Source organism: Phoenix dactylifera, chromosome 2 (genome assembly GCF_051530095.1).
Source record: "Phoenix dactylifera cultivar Ajwa chromosome 2, Ajwa_hap1_PhDact_Kaust_v1.1, whole genome shotgun sequence".
NCBI classification, from domain to species: domain Eukaryota; kingdom Viridiplantae; phylum Streptophyta; class Magnoliopsida; order Arecales; family Arecaceae; genus Phoenix; species Phoenix dactylifera.
Window position 1 is genome coordinate 31,694,927 of NC_143191.1, and position 20,498 is coordinate 31,715,424.

A 20,498-nucleotide genomic window follows, 5' to 3' on the forward strand; every position below is an offset into this window, starting at 1 on the left:
TTTTGGTCATCAGTGGTGTGTACCCTGTCCAAGCAACCATGGTTTGGCAAAGAGGGTGGTAACCCTAAAACAGGATCATTTTCTAAGGAACACCTGCCAAGGTACGCAGACAAAATGTGGGACATATTCTTCTTACCACTACTTTTCAAAGTTCTTAAGGTCCGGATAATGACAACTTGCTTGTGACCACAAACTGGCAGCTTACTGAATAAAACCAAATTTTTGGACTCAATTAGTACTTCATGTATGCTTGGTTATCCGGAAAATTAAGGAAGAGAGAAAAGAAAGAAGATTTTCCAAGAATAAGAGAAAAATCTAAGCAAATCTGGAAAATTTACTTTTGTAGTCTTAATTTTCCTGTCGTCTAAACAGCTAGATTTTTTTTCCCTAAATTCGTTAGTTCTCTGTTATCTTTTCCAACGAAACAAACACAGCTTTCTTGTATGACTGAAGCCTTTAACAAATTTATAACTGAAAGTGATACAAGTTAGTTGATGGTCCATAAAAAGAATTTTTGGCACAGATGATGAGATGAAGCATATAATTTGCTAATTTGGATCTGTCGTATACTCTTCATGATTCTCCTAATATCATGTCATATTATGTATATGAACTTTAAAATAAGAATGGCAAGCTGAAACATGTTTTCCAAGAGCTGCTTGGTGCATATAAGTAACATCTCCAAATTAAGTACTATTCCTTAGAAAATAGGATTATAGCCATCTTTTCAAACATTTGAATGTCTTCAGAAACAAAATGCCCATAGCATGTATTAAAATATTCACAAGGCCAACTAAGTCTAGGTTTTCTCCAAATTGTTATGATTATTATCATTTATAAATACTCCAAATACTCCTTACCGAGTCGCATGCAATTTGACTCTAGGGATATAAGAAATGTGGTTACGTGCATTAGTTTTGCCTTGATAACATCAAAGTCATTCCTTTTGTAAATTTAGAGCATATTTGGTTAGAGGGAGTTAGGGAATAAGAATAACTCCCATTCTAGCCATATAGTTGGAAAAAGTTTCATTCTTATTTTGATTCATGGAGCAATGGAAATATCCCAATTCTCTTAAACCTAATCCCTACTATCTCTCAGTATTCAAATTTCATTGCGATTCCAATTTTGATCACAAACTAAATATGTTGGGGGATATGGTTATTCTAATTATGGTTGCGAAGCGCTCCTATAGTTGGGTGCCAGCAAGCAAGTACAGGTATGTGATGTTTGAAGGCCTCTATTGTTGTAAAAGCTCCTTTGTCTAGGATTTATATAGTTTAAGTCATACAAATACATGAGGATGAGTTTTGGTGCAACAGCAAAGTTTCGCTATTATAACTTATTAGTACAAGCAAAGATAAATTATGTACATATGCTTCTGATCTTGCAGCGGTGGAAGCCTTGTAGCCCGCTTTCTTGGTCTTGATGCGTGCGGTCAGAAAAATTGTGGCTCTCGGAAGCGTGGACGTGTGTGATGTCCTCGCGGATCTCGTGTCTAATGTACGTCTAACAGCACGTCGAGCTGCAAAACCTTCAAATATACACGTGTCATGCTGTGGTCCTCTATCATCCGATGTGGCGCAACCAGTGTGATCCAACCTCTTAAAAACACCGCCTCGGGTTGCTTTATTTTCGCACACAACGAAGTCCACAACACAAAAGCCACGGCCATTGATAAACACACCCTTCCTTTTCGACAGAAACGGCTCTCCAACGCTCCCTACAACGGGGACTGCTAATTCGTGGAAGGACGTACACGCCCCGATAGGCCGATACCTTATTTAATCACCCAAAATGTTTATCTATTTTTTTTTTTTTTTGCTTAAATAATGTTTATCTATTTAGAGGCGACTTGACGTTCCCTAAAACGTACTCCAAGGAAGAGAGATAGTTAGGACTTAGGAAGGAGGAATATAATAATATAATGAAATTCAGAAACGGAAAAGAGGGTATTTATAGCGTCGGGTAGTGCGACTCGACCCAAACGCCCACCCAGAGTAACCATCAAGCGACCATCCTCCTCCGCTCCTCCCGGTCCCCTCGTGAAAGCACCGAGTCCTCCACTCCCTCCTCTTTCTTTCCCTTCCTTCTCTGTGAAGAATTCCTACCCTGTCCAACTCCTCCTCCTCCTCGCCTTCTTCTTGATGGGCTTGTTCGATTATTAGTTTCTTTCTGCTGATCTTTTAATTTATTTTTTGTTTATTTTTTAGTATTTTGTCAATCAATTCGTCGACATCGCTTGGAAGAGTTCGGAAAGGGAAAGAATCTGTTTTAGGTGGGGCAAATTTGTTGTGCCGTTGTGTTATTTGTTGGATTGTATGAATTTCTGCCTCAAGATTGCAATCGATTAACTAATGATCCATGCTGGTTGAATTTTTTTTTGTTTGCTTTTCTGTTTATTTTATTCTTTATTTTTTGGGGCGTGATAATCTGTTCGAATTCAATCTGTTGCCAATTTTTTTCTTGCATGTTATGGTTTTGGTTTTTGATTAGTTTAATTGTATGGAGTCGTTGTGGTTTGTCTGGAAATTTCGATTTGGCGATGGATTTTTATTTGCTTTTATGATTCTTGAGTATTGGTGATTGCTTAGCTTTTCTTTATTTGATGAATTGCACTTGTGCATGTAGGAAAGGTTAACTTTAAGTGAAATTTTCATGTAGACATGGGATTTTTGTGTCCTTAAGAGAGGGGCCTTTTTTTTTTTTTTGGTTTTGGAGGGGCGGGGGGTGGGGTGCTTTGCTTGACTGATCATCTGTTACATGGCTTTTGTTAATTTGCTTATTTGAAATATGATAGTGCGAATGATGATGAGATTGGAAGTGATCTGTATTTGGGGTATGGCTTTCTTGATGTCAGGTTGAAGTTTCTTGTTGATAGCAGCCTAGAAGGCTTTTGTTAGCTTTCACTGGCTAGAAAGTTCGTATCTGGAAGTTTCAGGGTACATATCTGCTGTTTAAATGCTAAATGCTTCTGGGAATACATGCATATTCCATTATTGCTTTGTTCATAGGTGATGAACAGAAAATTGTTGAGACTTGGTTGATGAAGCTGAAGCAAGAAAAGAAGTCATAAAATGTCAGAAATTGCAAGAAAGAAATTGTCTGTAAATGTCTTTTTTTTTTTTTTTACTATTTTATCTTCAATCAATCAATCCATTAATTTGTAAAGAGTTTGGAAAGGAGAAACATCTACAACTGAGGTGAATTGGATATTATTTGATGGCTTTTGTTAGAAATTGCTGTATTGCAGTGAGTTTGTTTAGCTGACCTAGGAGGTTTTACCATTCTTTAACAGTCCTTCTTTCTTCGCCTGTTATCTGATTGATTTGACTTTCTTCCACTAGGCCTTGCATCATAGTTATGGATCTTTTTTGTCAGTTTAGTTGTATGAGGCATTGTTAGGTTAACTTGAAATTTCAATATCCTGTTACCTTTAAGTTTTGGTGAATTCTTGTTTCTCTTCTTCTTCTTCAGTAAATCATACTTCTACCAGTGAGAAGGATGTTAGTTTGAGGTGGAATTTCTATATAGAGATGGGTTATTTACATGCAATTCCTCTACAAACCTAGTTGCAGCAAATTTCTACAATCAAGGTGTGCATTTTCTCGAGCCTGGATAATTTTGTGAACCATGTGTCATGTCTTTTCTGGTTTGGCTGATACTAAATCTATGGACAGTTATGACCACACGATTTCCAAAGATTTGCAAATTTTGTCAGCTGTTGGGTGTAAGGTAAGGGGTTGACATATATTTGAAAAGGGTTGGATTTAGAGCATACCCTACAAGATTTCATAACATTAGGACAAGTCCACTTTGCATGATGTGGTTGGTTTTTATTGTGTTTTATACAAGCTCATATACGTGAGGAGTTCACCATCCCATATTAGCCAGTAACGTGTTGGCTGGGATTGGCCAGAACAAGTTCATGTTTGGCGATACTATGGCACAAGTTTCCTGTGTAAATGCAAATGCTTTTAGAAAGAAATTGCGTTTTCATTCTTATGCCCTTTTCCCTTCATCCATAGGTGATGAAGTGCCAATTGAGGTAAATATTAAATGATGCTGACTTGAAACCAGAAGTTGTGATTTTTTTTAAATGGGATCTTACAGTGACATGAGGTGGCCTGTTCAATTTTGTTGTTTGACAGCTTTTGCTGCCCGGTAATTCTGTACTGGCAATTTTTCTTTCATCATTTTTCCTCCATCTGATTGGATTTGGTTGCCTCCAGATTAGGACTTGAATGATTTGTCATGGACTTTTATTTAGTTCAATTGTATGGGGATGGACGGATGGTGTTGGATGGAGTTGATATTCCTAATGGATATAGATTTTGTTGCTTATACGACCTTAGGCTTTGGTGATGTCTTAGTTGTTTTTGTTTTTTCACAAGTTAAAACTTTCATTTGTAGGAAGTGTGTTCATTTGTCGATGAAATTACATAGAGAGATGAAGTTTTACTGGGCTCTGATGGAGTTTCTTGAGATTTTCTAACTTTATCAATTATTTATCTGCATCTTTCTGACTTCTTGTTGGTGATATATCTTGTGAGAGGAATGATTTTTTGATGATTTTCAAAATCTGATGGTAATTAGATGCCAGGTTGATTGTAACCTATGACTTTCTGGACAGTGGGTTGAATTCCTTGCATGCCGTGGTCTTTACTGGATTTTGTATGAGTTCATATACATGACAGGTTCATCCATATTAGCTAATGAGATTCACTTCTTCAGTGTTATTGGCGAGAACAAGTTCATATTGGGCAGTATTATGGCAGGCATGTACTCTATAAAAGGTGAACACTTTAGGGAGCAATTTTGTTTACATGCATATGCTTTTCTCCTTCATTCATTGGCAACACATGCAAATTGAGACAAATTGTCTGACCGAAGCCACTTTCAGGACAGAAGTTGCACCATGGAAAAATTGGCTGTAAGTTTCTGAAGATTTTTTTACAAGATAATACATTAATTTATGTAGGTCGAAGCATTTTATTGTCCAAGTGCAGAAGATATAATTTGAGTCTGAGCATTAAGGGCCGATCACTTTATTATTAGGTGGACTGAGACCAGGAGTGTTCATTGATCAGTCAGATATTCTTGAGTGAACCTTTAAGAATAAGGACGTGTTGGTTAAAAAGTAGTAGTCAGTTGCTTTGGAGATAAATTGATGAATGTTTGCAATGTAGAAGCAATTGAAGGTGGCCTTTAAAAGAGGAATATATGGAGCAGTAAAATGGGGGAATTATGAAGAAGCCAAAAGGAGCACATATTGCTCTTTAACTATGCATGAACTATGTTAAATGCCTCCACATCACCTTGTGGAGTGACATTGTAACAAGCTCGTAATGAGGAATAACTGAGAAGAAAATGATCACTAACTGAATGTGAGATGCATTGAAGGATTAAGTTATATAACACAACTTGGATACTTCTGTAGGGATTGTTTATGGCTATATTTGCAGTGTCCAACTGGTGTGCAGTTCCATATGTCCATAGATCAGCTCTGATATTTTATTGTTGTAAAAAGACTCTGCTTTCAACTGATGGAATGGTTCTATGAGTAAAAAGGTTAAGGAGTGATGATCTTTAAAAAATAAATTACTGGTTTCCGGTGCAAAGCAGAGATAAGTCCTTGTTTCGTTTCTATTCATTATATCAAAACTTCAGAGGAGGAGGTTATTGTTTGTTTTGAGTTATAACTAAGATTTGATGTTTATATTAGTTTATAAGTTCTGAACAGAGACTCGATAACTCAGCTTTTGGTTTCAATCTCAGCAAGCCAAATAAATTTTGATTTTGTTGGTTTTGTTTTAGTTTTGGCAGGTTCAGTTATAAAAAAATGAATTTAATAAATGAATTATTAAATTATAAAAAAATGATACAAAATAAAAGCAGTCAAGAAGAATAAATCGGGCATCATGTCAAAGTATATTTTATTGTTAAGGACTTTTAGGTGTATTTCTTCAGCAGTTTTGCATTGAACAAATCATTTTTACAGTGCTGTACTATATCATTGGCTACCTAACATAAGATTACATGAGTGACTTTGAAAGTGAAAATCTGGAATAGCCAAACTCATGTTAGGAAAAATTATATTTTCCATTCAAGTCTCTTTAGTATTTATTAAGAGTGCCTCCAAACATTCTCAAAACCTGCAAAATTCTAGTTTGGGAAAAACAAAATGCTTAACAACATTTAAATGAATAAAAAAAAATAATTAGAATAATAACCTATATATGCATCAAAATTGACCCCTAAGTTAATTTCTGCTGGAATTTCAAAATTGGTTGCAGTTTCATATTCGGTTTCGGAGATTTGGACAAAACTCCAAACAATATTTTGAACTTTAATAGGTACAAAATTTTTGAAACTGGCAGAATTAGGGTCTAATATAGGTCAAAATGAATTCATGATTGTTGAGATATTAAGTTTTTGGCCTGTGGATTGGAAGGAGGAAGTTCATATAGTTTTGCTGTTTTATTTGCTTCCTAGATAGGGCTGAAAGCATACCTCTATTGACCCATTGAAATCCCCTATAATCACTTCTATTCGATGGGTATATATGGATATTTATCTGAGACTAAAATGTATATCCATATTCTTCTTATACCAATATGAATATGAATTGGTTATTGGTAATATCCATGTATTTGAATATTCATGGTTATGGATCCGATAAGTGTAATAGCCATTTTTATTTTAAGAAATAGCAGATATGAATTGTATAGTTGCAATATCAATTGTTTCTTTACAAAATACTGATGCAGGTTATATGTTTGTAATATGTTAACTCTAACTTAAACATATATGAGTTACATGTAAAAATATGATGTAATAAATCAATATAGTCAATCAAAGATGTTAGTCGTAAAACTAAACAATCTAAAACTAATATGTAACCAGAGTTGAAACCTCAATACATCATTAAGGGAAAAAACGGAACCTATATCTATGATATGTTGATAGCTCTATCTATATCTAGACATCACATTTATTTTCACGTGCATATAAATCTGGAGGAGAAAATTTATTGTCAGGTTAAATCTGATCTCTTCTCAGCCTTATAAATCTTAGGTTTTTATTGTCTGTCTTGAGAGAAGAGATGGCAACAAAAAAAGAAAAAGATTTTTTTAGAGCAAGATTTCAAATATGTTAACAGTTCCTTCCCTCCTGTTTTTATGTTCTCTTATTTCTGCCTGTTCCCCCCTTTATGTCATTTTTACCATCTTTCTTCATATGCTGAGGGTGGGTGCCAATTGTACTCTTAAAGAAAATCCGTCAGTCTTTCTATATCTCTTAGAAAATGTTTGTAAGGGCATTTCCAGTAATCCTCATGAGTGAAATTTGTTGTCTTGTCTGGAACCTTCTCTCTTTCTCCTTCTATTTTAATTATTTGTGGCTATCTGTTTGTGTTATAAATTTAACTGATGGTGGTATTATGCTAATACATTTACCCTCCTTCATCATTTTTTCTTCCTTCATTATATATTATCTTATTAGAGTAAGGGCATGCTTGGTATTGCTTAAAATAAGTGCTTTTGTGATTGTTAAAGCATCCAAAAAAAATAAATGCAAGATTTGCTATACCGGTCGGTACTGGTGCATATTGACCATATTGTACCTTATTGGTACATGGTATAGGGGGCGTTCTGACACTTGATATGCTGAATCGATCCTGTATCAGGCGTATCGACACTATAATAGGATGGTACTGGTACGGGGTTCGGTATCGAGATGGCGAACCTTGAGTAAGTGTTTGTTAACATTATATGAAAAGTGCTTCTTCAAAAAGAATAATCAAAAAAAGCATTTTCAGGAGAAGCTAGAAAACCTAGCTTCTGCCTCTCCTCTTTTTTAAAAACAGAAGCAACATAAACTTGCCTTAACTTTTCTTTCTAATAGATCTTGCAAGATTTTCATAGATTGAATGTTATTAATTGTATGTATTGGTGCTAGATGGAGTGGAAGTTGCTATGATGAAATGGCTTTTAATTGCTTATGTAACTCATGATAATTACTCTGTTATTTATTTGGTCAATGCAGGGTCGGCGGAACCGTCATGAACTAGACGATTCCGGTCGTATCGAGCCATTCCGTTGCCGGAGGGGGAGAAGGAGAAGGAAAGAGAGAAAAAGAGAGCGAGCGGGGGAGAGGAGGAGAGGGAGGGAGGCTGGCGGAGGGCCGGTGGAGGCTGGTGCCCGGGCAGGAGGTGAAGGCCGCAACCGGGTCCCCTATTTCGTTCGAAACAGGGGTTTGCCTCTTGCTCGAGCACCGGCCTCCGCCACCCTCCCTCCCTCTCTCCCCCTTCACTCTCTCTTTTCCTCTCTCCCGTTCGTCCTCTCCCCCGCCTCCTCTACTGTGTCGGTATAGGCTCGGCCCGGCACGGCGTGGCGCAGGACCGTACCGACCCGTGCCGCCGAGCAACCGATTCGGTGCCCGGTACCGGCTCAACAGACCATAGGTTAATATTTCATGCACCTGTAGAGGTACTTGAATTAGATTAACTAGTTTAAATTTATATGGCTTGTTTGTGTCAGCTGGTAATGAATTTTGTGACTAGAATGGCACCAAGATTTTATCATAGTTTTTTATGTTTACAATTATTGGACGTGAAAACTAGCTTTGACTTTGCTCCAACTTCTCTCATTCTCTCAAGAAAAGATAGTTTAAAGACATGAGGGTGATAGGAATTTGAAAGATTTGGATTTTATATAAGGATAGATGCAAGGATTGCCGAACCATGCCGAACCTGGTGGTTCGGGATGTGCCGAACCTGGTGGTTCGGGATGTGCCGAACCGGCTGGTTCGGAATGTGCCAAATCGGCTGGCTTATCAAATCAGATTGGCCGATTACTAGCATGGTTCAACTGGTCGAAACAGATTATAAAAGGCCAACTCTATTTAACTTTGAAGCCTTGGTCGCTCACCAGCCTTGCTCCCTCTATTTGATGCCCTAATCTCATTCGAAGCCATCCGTCGACAACGACGACGTATGATGGTGGTGATGACAGGTTAGTCTCTTTCTTCCCCTCCCCCCTCTATCTCTCAGTCCATTGCCGAATTTGGGGCTCACAGAGCTCCCTGTTGATAGTCGAAGCTTCTTGGCCTCTCTCTCCCCCTCTCTCTCCCCCTCTCTCTCTTAGTCCATTGCCGGATCTGGGCCTCTTGAAGCTCCCCATTGACAGTCAAAGCTTCTTGGCCTCTCCCCCCTCCCTCTCCTGCTTCCTCCCCTCTCTCCCCTCTCCTCCCTCCCTTTCTCCCACTCCCTCTCCTTGTTTTGGTATGCTTCGGCACGATACAGTATGGATCTATACTGTACCGAATCGGTAACCTGCCGGTGCAACCTTTGGAACCTTAGATGGTTTTCTTGGTATGAGATTTATTGAATTATCTTGCATGATGTATTGCACTGGCTGTTATACATATTCATTTTTGATTTGCATTGGCTCGAACAAGTTCATTGAGCAATAATATGACCTGTCTATGCTGTTTTGAAAGTAGAGCTTTTATTTTTTGCTTAACAAGTATATCTCTCTTCTTGTCCATCATCGATGCAGTGCATATTTTTTCCTTTTTTTTTCTTAACAAGGGGAAAAGGTATTTGATGAAACTAAAATACTAGCGAAAGACGCTTGGTAGCAAAATTGCCAAGAAACACACACACACACACACACACACACACTCGTATGTACATATACATATGTATATATGTGTGTGTGTAAATCAAACAGATGCTGTTATTTTGTACTTTCACCCTGATAGACATGCTTCTTTCTGCAGCATGAGATTGTAATTGAGATGTATGGACCAATATTTACATCAAGGTTTAATTATTGTCACATACCGGCTGGTGTGGGGCGTACCATACTGACCCAGTATGGTATATTAGCCATAACTTGTATGGCCACCATTATTTATTTTAAAACAATTGCAAAGAAATTTAATCCATGAACAAACATTGCTTGCCGAAGTGGAAATGACTTTGAGTTCTCTGTCTTACATCCTTGATAAATGGAAATCAGTGTTTTCATTTAACATAATGTAATTGATTATATCCATATGAAAAACAGAAGTGTAACGTATGTCACAATTAGTATAAACATCCCAAATGTTTTAAACTAAAATTTGTCACAACTTGCTTGTTCGTGCAAATATCTTGTAGGATGAATATATTATAACTTAAATTTCCTTTCCGCTAACCATTTCAGGTAGACAGTAAAAGTTGATACTTTATTAAGCTAGGACAATGGCTGGAAAAGTTGCTGCCTCTCAAGCAACTGAGTCGTTTGAATACATGTTGTTTGAGGGAGATCCAGATCATCTCAGAGCCGTTGTATCTACCCCAAAGCAAAATAGCCCATGGATTGATCCTAATGCACTGAAATTGACACATCGTATAGGGCGAGGCCCTTTTGGTGATGTTTGGATAGCAACTCATCATCATTGTGCTGAAGATTACGATCGCTTTCATGAGGTTGCAGTCAAGATGTTATATCCGATTAAAGATGATCAGCTTCAGCTTTTGTTGGTCAAGTTTGATGAAATGTTCTTCAAGTGCCATGGATTAGAGAATGTTTGCTTTTTGCATGGAATCTCAATTCAAAATGGAAGGGTAAGTGGGTGGTTACATTTGGGTTTATCTGCATGCCAGACTTTCCAAAAGAAGAATTTTATTTATTTATTTTCATCAAGTTGAAGACTCATAATATAAAGTCTGGTGTCTTTAACTGACTTTCCAGGTCTGCATTGCAATGAAGTTTTATGAGGGATCAATTGGGGACAAGATGGCTCGTCTTAAAGGCGGAAGGCTTGCACTGTCTGATGTTTTAAGGTGATAACATGGATTTAGCGTCACTGCTTCATTCTGAAATGAATTACAAAATTATGTGGTTGAATACTTATCTGTGCTGTCATCTGTCTTTCCGCAGGTATGGTGTTGATTTGGCTCAGGGAATATTGGAACTCCACACAAGAAGAATTCTAATCCTCAATCTTAAGCCCTGTAACTTTCTTCTTGATGAACATGACTGTGCAGTCCTAGGAGACTTTGGTATTCCTTCGTTATTGCTTGGACTTTCATTGCCAAGTTCAGATTTGATTCAGAGGCTTGGGACACCAAACTACATGGCTCCTGAACAATGGCAACCAAACATTAGGGGTCCAGTTTCTTTTGAAACTGATTCATGGGGATTTGGATGCAGTATTGTGGAGATGTTGAGTGGTATTCAGCCTTGGCGTGGGAAGTCACCTGATGAAATCTATCACTTGGTTGTGATAAAGAAAGAAAAACCAGAAATTCCAAGTGGCTTACCATCTCAATTGGAAAATGTTCTCTATGGATGCTTTGAGTATGACCTCCGAAATCGCCCTCTAATGTCAGACATTTTACGTGTATTTCAAAGGTAAGCTTTAAAGCCACTTCTTATTTGACATCTTTGGCTTCGCAAAGGAATTTTCTGTGTAATGTTTAAGATTCTATTGGTAGTGTCGTCCAAGCTTCATTAATGAAGAAAAATGCAGGCATTGAAACTTTGAAACTAATATTCTTTCCTGGTTTACTGAGAGTTGGTTAGAGTAAATACCAATTATATCACTCCTATAAATCTTTCTTCACATTAATTTCAATCATCACTTTATTTACAAGTTTTAGATTGTCAGATGGAGATCTCAGCATTTCATCACATTCATGTGGTGTTGATTCGAGTGTGTAAAAAGCATTACATATGTATGAGAGCTGAGTCATTTTTCCTTATTCTGCTGTTTTAAATGAATGACACATTTTCAATTAGTTGTTAAAGCCCAATTATATAGATTGTTCATAACTATTTTTAGTTTTCATAGTTTGTGATTTAGTGGAATTTGCTTTTAGGTGGATTTATTTTGATTTTGGATAATTGCACCCTTTAACAAGAGTCGTTCATGCTTGCTTGGACTGTTTTGAAAGTATTTACATGGATGAAAGAATTTTTTGTCAAAAGAAACAGTTATTAATATTATTTTTCTTAAAGAAACATAGCTCAAGTTTACAAGAAAAGCAGGCCCATGTCATCTATGTGGTTTATCTCTGAGACTGACAATGATGTTAACCTTGTTATGAAATAGATGAGTTAACATTTTAACAGGCTTAAGAGGAAATTTAACATAATTCTTGACAGACAGGTGAGTCAGCAGATGTGTATATGGGACTTGAAGGAAATTTAAATTTATTATTATGAAAGAAAGATGTTGTTTCAGCTGAGGCTGCAAGCTGGTCGGTTGGAGCGGGGATGGGCACAACGTAAATCTGGTCCATATTTAAATCGGGTCAACAATTTGAATCTAAACTTAACAATTCCAGCCATATTACATTAGATCGGGTGTAATATCGATTTACCTCCATAGATTTTTTTTTCATATCAAAAGTAATCTAAATACAAACCATAATAATATATATATAAATTGATTATCTAACTATATCATAAACATATTATGCAAAGTTTGCCGTCTTAGTACCGGACCCTATACCGGTGCCACACTAGCATAGTATCAGTATGGTACGGTATGAAATTTTTTTGACGTACCGAATATCAGTACGCCACCTGTATTGGATACCGCTATCGAACCGATACGGTACAGTACACTCTGAACTGTCCGATTTGGGCTGGTACGGCGTACCTTGATATTATGCAATAAAATAATAGTATGCGACATGTATACATTATCAAAAAACATATTCTACACAAGATTTGATTGATAACCATATACAGTTATAATTAACAACACTAATTCTTGACTAACTATATTACAAAAAGAAAACTAATTTCTTAGGAATTTAGTGATCCAAATCCATTCAATTTCCGAAATGGATCATGCTTCTAAACCCCAGCCTAATCCAAATAACTCTGTTTCAGGTTGGGCTCGATTAGTTTCAGATTGGTTCTGGATCAGAAGCAGTTTTATCCAATCCACTTGCAGCCCTAGTTTCAGCTTCCCTACTATGATAGTTTGGCAAGGGAAGATTTGTAAGATGAGAAATCCCTATTAAGATGGTATGTCAAAAGAATTAGATGAGGAAACTTTTTCTAGACAACTAGGACTGGATATATGTGAGACGAAGCATGAATTAGGGGTCGATATCATGTCATAGAGGAGGTGAAGAGAGATGACAATGCGGCAGCATGTGGACTGGAGAGTACAGATTTCCTCTGTACCTTTAATTAGAGTTTGTTGCTTGTGAAGATTCTTGACGCGAATAGGAGATGCCAAGGATCAGTGAACTTGAATTTCCAAAAGTAAATTGTGAGAGTGAAAACTTTTATATAACAGGTAAATGGTAGATGATGAAGATGCGATGATGAAATTAGATGTTAGATATGCAATCCTGTGATGATATAACCTGAGCACTTTCATTTTTTTCTGATTATATAATAAATCAAATAAGTTTATTGTGTCATTCATGATGTGATGTCCAGCAGCTGATTGACAGCCTATGCATCACTGAGTGTTTAATATGGGAATAGACATGCCCATAGCAAGCATGGTTGCACCTGGAGAATCAGTTTTCTGGCACTCGCACAAGGCAGTTGTGTGATTATCACAAAGACAGTACCTTATTGCTGAGCTGTTATTTGTGCATGTGTTCTTATGGGATAGGCTGAAATTATGTGTAGATTCTCTTTGATTGTGAGAATTTAACTAAATAAAAAGATAGCAGAAAAAAATGACATTGAAGGTCCAGGGTTCAAAATCGTGGGTATTGATCAAAATAAAAAAAGGAAAAGAAAAGTGATATTTGACATTGATCCTTCAGGTTATGCTATATTTGGATTGACCTTCAGCTGTTCCAGTTTAGCCCAGGATTATCTTGGACATATTGTCAACCTAAAATATTTCACCAATGTGATTGCTGTTGCTGAAATGTCTGAAGTTTAGTATAGAAGAATTAGCATGAATTTCTTTTGGAGTAAAAAGATGATGGTGTTAAAAGATGGAGAGGAGGTATCTGTCTTGTTATTTGTTGGATGTTAGTTCATGGCTGCTTGAGTCGAAGCAAGATTTTGCTTGATTGATGGAGGTCCTTGTCTTACAGTTCTGTAGTTCATTCTCATATGCAACCAGCAAGCCTTAAGCTTATGTGGGTAGCAGCCTGCTGGTCTCATATAGTTGTTATATACTTTTGTTGCCAGAATGTTGGAGTTGAGGTTTGGATATAAGCCAGGTAATAGGTCGATGAACTTGGGTTTCAATCTTTTTCCCGTAGGCATCTCTCATATAAGGGTTTTAATTATGGAAAATATGGTTAACACTAATGAACGTATGCTAAATTTTAGAACCGACAAATTGTGTAAGAACTACGCCACTTAAACCATTTTGACTCTGTATCATACAATAAAGGACATTTCCATTTAAATATAATCTGTTGTAATAAGGAAACTGTTTCTTGTTTATAGCAGGTAGCAGGGCTTTCAGCCTTTCATTTCTTTTTTTCTGTGATGGATTTTTCAATCTTGTAGAAATGATCTAACTAATTTGGCATGATTACTATGTGCAATATAGTATGACTGCCAGAAGAATGTTAATGATTTTGGTCGGAAGCAAACTCTATAATTTAGAGCCTTGTTTCATTTTTATAGCATATCGGTCAAACATTATCTGAGTACTTGACTATTTTCTCCTAGAGCTCCGGTTTGATTAATGTCAATGCCAAATAGGGAACTTGTTCTTCTGAACTTGTACTAACATAGAACATTGCATTTACTTGAAAAAGTTGAGAGTTGCTTGTGCTCTGATATTCTTCGTTTGATGCTCTACCTTTAAAACAGTAAATTTGCTCCCTTTTTTTTCTTTCAGTTACAAGGGTGCAGTTTCCAGTGAAAGCAGCTGGGGTAATTCCGGAAATCAGGTTGCAGACAGATCATGTCATGTTCGTCATGCTGACTGGTCACTTCTAAAGGACCACCTTCTAGTGGGTGATACTGTGTGCTCTAGAAAGCCTAGAAACTCTTGCAGGTCAGAAAGCATGGAGATCCCAGAGGGAACCGTGGTTGGCATGGAGAACAGTGGAGATCGTGGCGGTTTTGTGCTTGTTAGGGTCCATGGGTTTCATGATCCTTTGAGGGTGCACTCCACTACCGTGAAGAGGGTGACCTATGGTTTTGCTGCTGGTGATTGGGTACGGTTAAAGGAGGAAGACAAGAAGCAGTCTCCAGTCGGCATCCTCCATAGCATTGAGCGAGATGGAACAGTATCTGTTGGTTTCATCGGGATGGAAACTCTTTGGAAGGGGAATTATTCAGATATTCAGATGGCGGAGTCTTACTGTGTTGGTCAGTTCTTAAGGCTGAAAGCTACTGTGTCTAGTCCCAGGTTTGAGTGGCCACGTAAGAGAAGCGGGGAATGGGCCACTGGCAAAATTTCACAGGCTCTTCCAAATGGATGCCTTGTGGTCAAATTTCCTGGAAGATTCAGTTTTGGAGAAGTTTGCAGCTTTCTTGCAGATCCGTCAGAGGTGGAGGTGGTGAATTTCAATACATGCGATGGAGTGGTTAAGAAATACCAACACCTTGAGGACTTCCACTGGGCTGTGAGGCCATTGCTTATTGCTTTGGGTTTGTTTACAGCGCTGAAACTGGGATTCTTTGTTGGCAAGAATATGGGGAGATCAAGGAGGAAGAGAGGTGTTGGTATCTCAGGGCAGGGAGAAGGGCTGCAGCAGGATGGAGCGAGTGGTAGTAACGCAGCATGGCTACCCCCATCAGTGGCAAACATCCTTGGTGTTGCTCCAGCTAGATAATTATCCAAATTGAATGAACTTAAAACTGTTGTTTATAGTTTCTAAAATAAATTTATGGATGTATAGACCCTAAAACTCTTCCTGCTTGTATATATTTTTGTTTTGAAGTGTTAATCTTTTCGTCTTTGGATGTGTTGGGTTCCAGTCATGATGATCCTATCACATTTTTATCTATCATATAACTTTTTGTTTTTTTTTTAGCTGTATTTAGTGTTTTACCGTTGCTTCATACTCATCCTAGCAATCTTGTTCTAATCCTGCTAGTCTTTGGAATTGGGTTGCTTTTGCACTTAGCGGACCCCCCCCCCCCCCCCCCCCCCCCCCCCACCCAACCAACCAAAAAAAAAAAAAAAAAGAAGCCAGTGCAAAAAAACGAAAGAGATTTGATTCAATAAGATGTATAAGTGAATCAATGTCTAGTGCCTTCTTGATGCAGAAAAAAACTTCTTGACGAGTTTGTTACTCTTGCCTTTTTTTTTTTCTTGAGGAAGGTCAATCATGCATTTCAAAACTTTGGAATTTTTTGGATCACTCTAATAAGAAAAAGTATTTTAATTAATATGAATATACTTTTTATCAAAGTTTTTATTTATAATAATATTTTATTATTTTTCAGAATTTTAGGTTCTTAATCTAGCATCCACTCTACTATTATTCCTTGCGCAAGGAGGTCATGCTCCATGGTTGGTCCCATCCGCTTTACCACTTTACTATTACTCCTTGCGTAAGGAGGTCCTACTTCATGGTTGGTCCTAAATGAGTGTCGATTTCTTTTTAGCAGCAGTAAATGGTAGTAGATTGATAATCAAAATCTATGAAACTTGATTTAGCTTTTGTATTTAATAATCAGTTTCCTCCAACATACCAAATGCAATGGAAAATGAATCCAAAAATTTATAAAAATAAGGCAATTGAAAAACAATGTTAAAGGGTAAAAACATTTTAGGGTTTAATTTCATGTTTATCATCGATCTTATTATATAAAAAATGGGATTTTTCAGTAACATAAAATTGTTTTCTTTTCATTCAAATAAAGTGATATTTTAACATGACAATTTCATGACAAAGTATAAACAACAAATGCATGAAACAATAGTATTACTCAAGCAAGAGATTACATTTTAATGCTAAAAAAGAGAGTAAAAATACCTAAAATCATCAAACTCAAGAGACTAAAGAAGTATTTAAGAATGGTTTATAAAATAATTTGAAGTAAAATAATTGAAAAGAAGGCTATAGAAACAAAAAACGAAACTGAAAGGTCAAAATTTTCAAAATTTTAACTTGTCAAAATGTTACAGCTTTTTTGTTTCAATTTTTTTTTTTGGAGTGCACTAGACGTACTGAGGTTTTTTTTTTTCTTTTCTCTATAGAATTCGGATTAGCCCATTCCAAAGCTACTCCTAGATATTTATAAATATAAACCTAGTTCAACCCATAACTGTATAATTTTGCTGGTTGTACTAGCCCAACCCGCGAATCGCATAGAATTTGTAGCCCAATCATCTAAACAAGCTCGAAGACGACTAAAAATACCATTAAATAATGATTTGGTGGATTCTATTAGATTGTGACAGTATTAGGCTAATCATGATGGTCCATTTTGGTGAACATAAAAAAAATAGTAATTTTGTATAGTTCCAATGCTGGATGTGCTTGATGGTGGCTATATATTTTTTTTGTTGTGTTTTTGTATAACCATGACCTCGAAAATTTTAGTGAGCTACCTGTTCTATTTTAACCAGCAACGCTCCTGGGATTAAATCGACTATTATCATGATTGATTTACATGGTCATCTAGTCCCTTGCCCATATTAAATAACTAGTCAGTAGATCAATTGAATAATTATATCATGTGATAATGGCATTCGAGGATGAACGTGTGCATAGCCACATGGCAACAATGTGATATAGTAATGATTAACGAATCTCGAACCAAGATCTCAGAATTGAGGATAGATTGCGACAACACTCAAATGTCGAAACTTTGACATTCTTCAGTTCTACCGAGATAATAGACTGAATAGTTGATGAATAGATTGAATGGAAGAAAGTTTGGCTAGGATAGATCAATTAGTTGCTAAGGGCATAGACTGAGTGAGGATTTATTGAGCTTGAGACAAAACCGATGCGATGACTTGTGAAGATTTACCCATCAGCAAGCAAGCAGAAGGATTGTGATATGGTACAGAGCATAGCAATTATCAAAATATGGAGACCAGCTAGCTATTACAACTGTTAAAGAAATAGAGGGCGGGCCTAGACAGGCGTCGACACTAGAAGTAAATAGTTTTTTGGTTGTTTAGGACGTATTGTATAAAAACTATAAGATAACCATGAAGATAGACCTTTGGCCAATTATCTTTCAATTAACCTTCTTTACTTTGCTTTATCTTAGTTTACCCTTAGTTTTAGCTTAGATTTATAGACCCCCACCTACTTTCTTCTCTTCTGAGAAGAAGGTGTTTCAGTGGTGAAAATTTTTGAAGCTCGACATGATAGGATCCATACTAGCATTTGTTTTTTTTATCTCTTTTCGGTTTTAGATGCCCATAATATGCTCATTCAATTGCATGTCTCGGCTAGAGTTCACATATCCTTCTGCTCGATGGAATGGACTGCCAATTCTAGCGCAATGAATATTTAATGTATTCGTGTTCATTGAGCTGAGGGAGACAGATGCATGGTTATATCAGAAATCAACTAGGTCAATCAACTATGGGGTAACAATCATGAGTTAACCATAATTTGGTCAAATAATTCATAAATCCACGCGTGAAATCTGAAATCTACGAGGGCGCATCGACGTAGTTTTGCCGAAAATAAGCACCAAGAGGTGATCTTTCATAAGAAAAAAAAAATATATCTAAGAGATTATTCATAAGTGAAACTATCTAGAGGAAATTATTTCTGGTAATCTTTGCTGCCGTTTGCGGTCCGGTCTATGGTAAGGTTGAGTAACGCCTTATGCCGCTATAACGGACCCTCGTAGAAACCGTCATTGGACGTTACAATAGTTGTCCATAGGACGGCCCTCCTTTGTCTCAAAAATAGCATGTCAAATTTTTTATATCAATATATTCATTATTATAACGGTCAATTTTTCAAAAGCAAAGTATTGAATTGTGAATGAGACTCCACTCGTGATGGAACACATGCAACTTTGCATCATGTACGCCTCAGATGACAAACTCTATTCACGTTTAAATAGCTCTAGTTTCTGAAATTGAGAAACAAAAAGTTATAATGCGAGGCAGGGGCGGCCCAACCCTTAGGCAAAGCGGTCGCCTAAGGCCTCGGCTCAAAGAAGGCTCATTACAGGAAAGACCTCAAAGACAAAATAGAAAGAAAAAAAGATCTCCTGTAAATGTCTTAGACTCCAAATATATTGTGCCGCTTTTGACGGGAGGATATTAGCAAGCAACATAAATAATAAAAAAAAGTATTTAGTTTAAATATCATAGTTATTGATGCTTCTTTCTTACTGTCCTGCATGCCCAGTCCATCACTTGTAGACAATTAAGAAAGCCAACCGAGTTGTACGGTAGCCTAAATATCAAACATGGCAAAAGTCTTGTATTTTGAAATTATGAATACAAATATTCTTGGACGCAGGACCTCAAGATCAGAAGACAATCGAGTATAGCAATCCTCCTTGTAATGTTCGGGCCCACAATCTACTAGGCCCAATAAGAAATAGGCCTAGTTAAGGGTTGGGCCCAAATTTCACTGTAGCCAGCATAATTATTATCAGGAATAAAAAAAAAAAAACGAAGGGATAAGACCGACAGGGAGAGGTTACCGCACCCCCTGCTGGCAGCCGATGCCGGCGCGCCGGAGACAAGGGGGGGCGGCGGCCAGTCCCGAAGTATGGAGGAAAGGAGAGGATGGGACCTCTCAGAGGGGGGTTTCATCCTCTAAACAAATATTTAAGCCTCTGCCGGCAACCCCAAATCACAGACCCCCCTAAACACCGAACGAGAGAAAGAGAGAGGGAGCCGAAGCCCTGGAGCCTAAGGCCAAGGAGCCCTGAAGCTCTGAAGAAGGGGGGACTACCAGGGAGGAAGCACTGCCCGACTACACCCGACTAAAACCAGGTATGGACTCCCTGTTAATAAAATTATAAAGCATGGAGAAACCCCTCTGTGGGGTGCTCTTCCCCTCTGTGTCAACAGTGACATAGAGGGGAGGAGGCCGGCACAGGAGAGGGAGAAAAAAACCCACAATCCCTGGGTCGGGCCGGACTCACAGGCCGCGACCATCCGGACCGAACCCAACCGGGTTCGGCCTGTTGACGAACCGGACACCGCGGCCTCGGCCGCGGGTACCTTGGGGTTCGGGGGGGGGCAACCCAGGCCGCCATATCTGGCCGGGACGACAACAGAGGCGGCCACAGGGCCGCCAGCCCCGGCCGGACCACCACCTCTTCTCCGGGAAGGGGTGGTGGTGCCGGAAGGAAGGACCAAAGAAAAGAAAAAGAAGAAAGAAAGAAAGAAAAAAAAAAAAAGAACTCACCGGACCTTGAGGCTTCATCCCCTCCGGCCATGCCTTGCCGTGGACGGAGCGGGTGGAGGCTCTCGTTTATAGCCGGATCCCGACCCATCTCCGAGCCCTTCCCCTCTCCGGCATTACTTCGGAGGGAGGAAGGGCTGGCCTTCCCTTCCGCCGGCGCTCCGGGGGGGAAACTCCACCTCGGTTGGTAGATCGGGGGGAGCCTCGTCTC

The 20,498-nt window shown here is 38.1% G+C and overlaps 1 protein-coding gene across 15 annotated transcripts; it reads left to right on the plus strand.

Annotated features, from left to right (window-relative positions):
• The first annotated feature begins 1,877 nt into the window (after window positions 1-1,877).
• On the plus strand, window positions 1,878-15,889 carry LOC103711487 (protein KINASE OF THE OUTER CHLOROPLAST MEMBRANE 1-like). 15 transcript variants are annotated; one of them, XM_088715891.2, is made up of 8 exons: window positions 1,905-2,278; window positions 3,478-3,596; window positions 3,681-3,735; window positions 8,047-8,489; window positions 10,212-10,615; window positions 10,743-10,834; window positions 10,932-11,405; window positions 14,833-15,889. In XM_088715891.2, exons 5-8 carry the CDS (start codon window positions 10,250-10,252, stop codon window positions 15,773-15,775), a joined length of 1,875 nt encoding a protein of 624 aa, XP_088572017.2. In that variant the 5' UTR covers window positions 1,905-2,278; window positions 3,478-3,596; window positions 3,681-3,735; window positions 8,047-8,489; window positions 10,212-10,249; the 3' UTR covers window positions 15,776-15,889. The 15 variants fall into 15 exon arrangements, with proteins under 15 accessions (XP_008795860.2, XP_088572021.2, XP_088572017.2 ...); XM_088715892.2 differs by lacking the exon at window positions 3,681-3,735; XM_088715895.2 differs by lacking the exons at window positions 3,478-3,596; window positions 3,681-3,735; window positions 8,047-8,489 and adding an exon at window positions 4,735-4,933 and having other exon boundaries at window positions 1,880-2,278.
• Window positions 15,890-20,498: the final 4,609 nt, after the last annotated feature.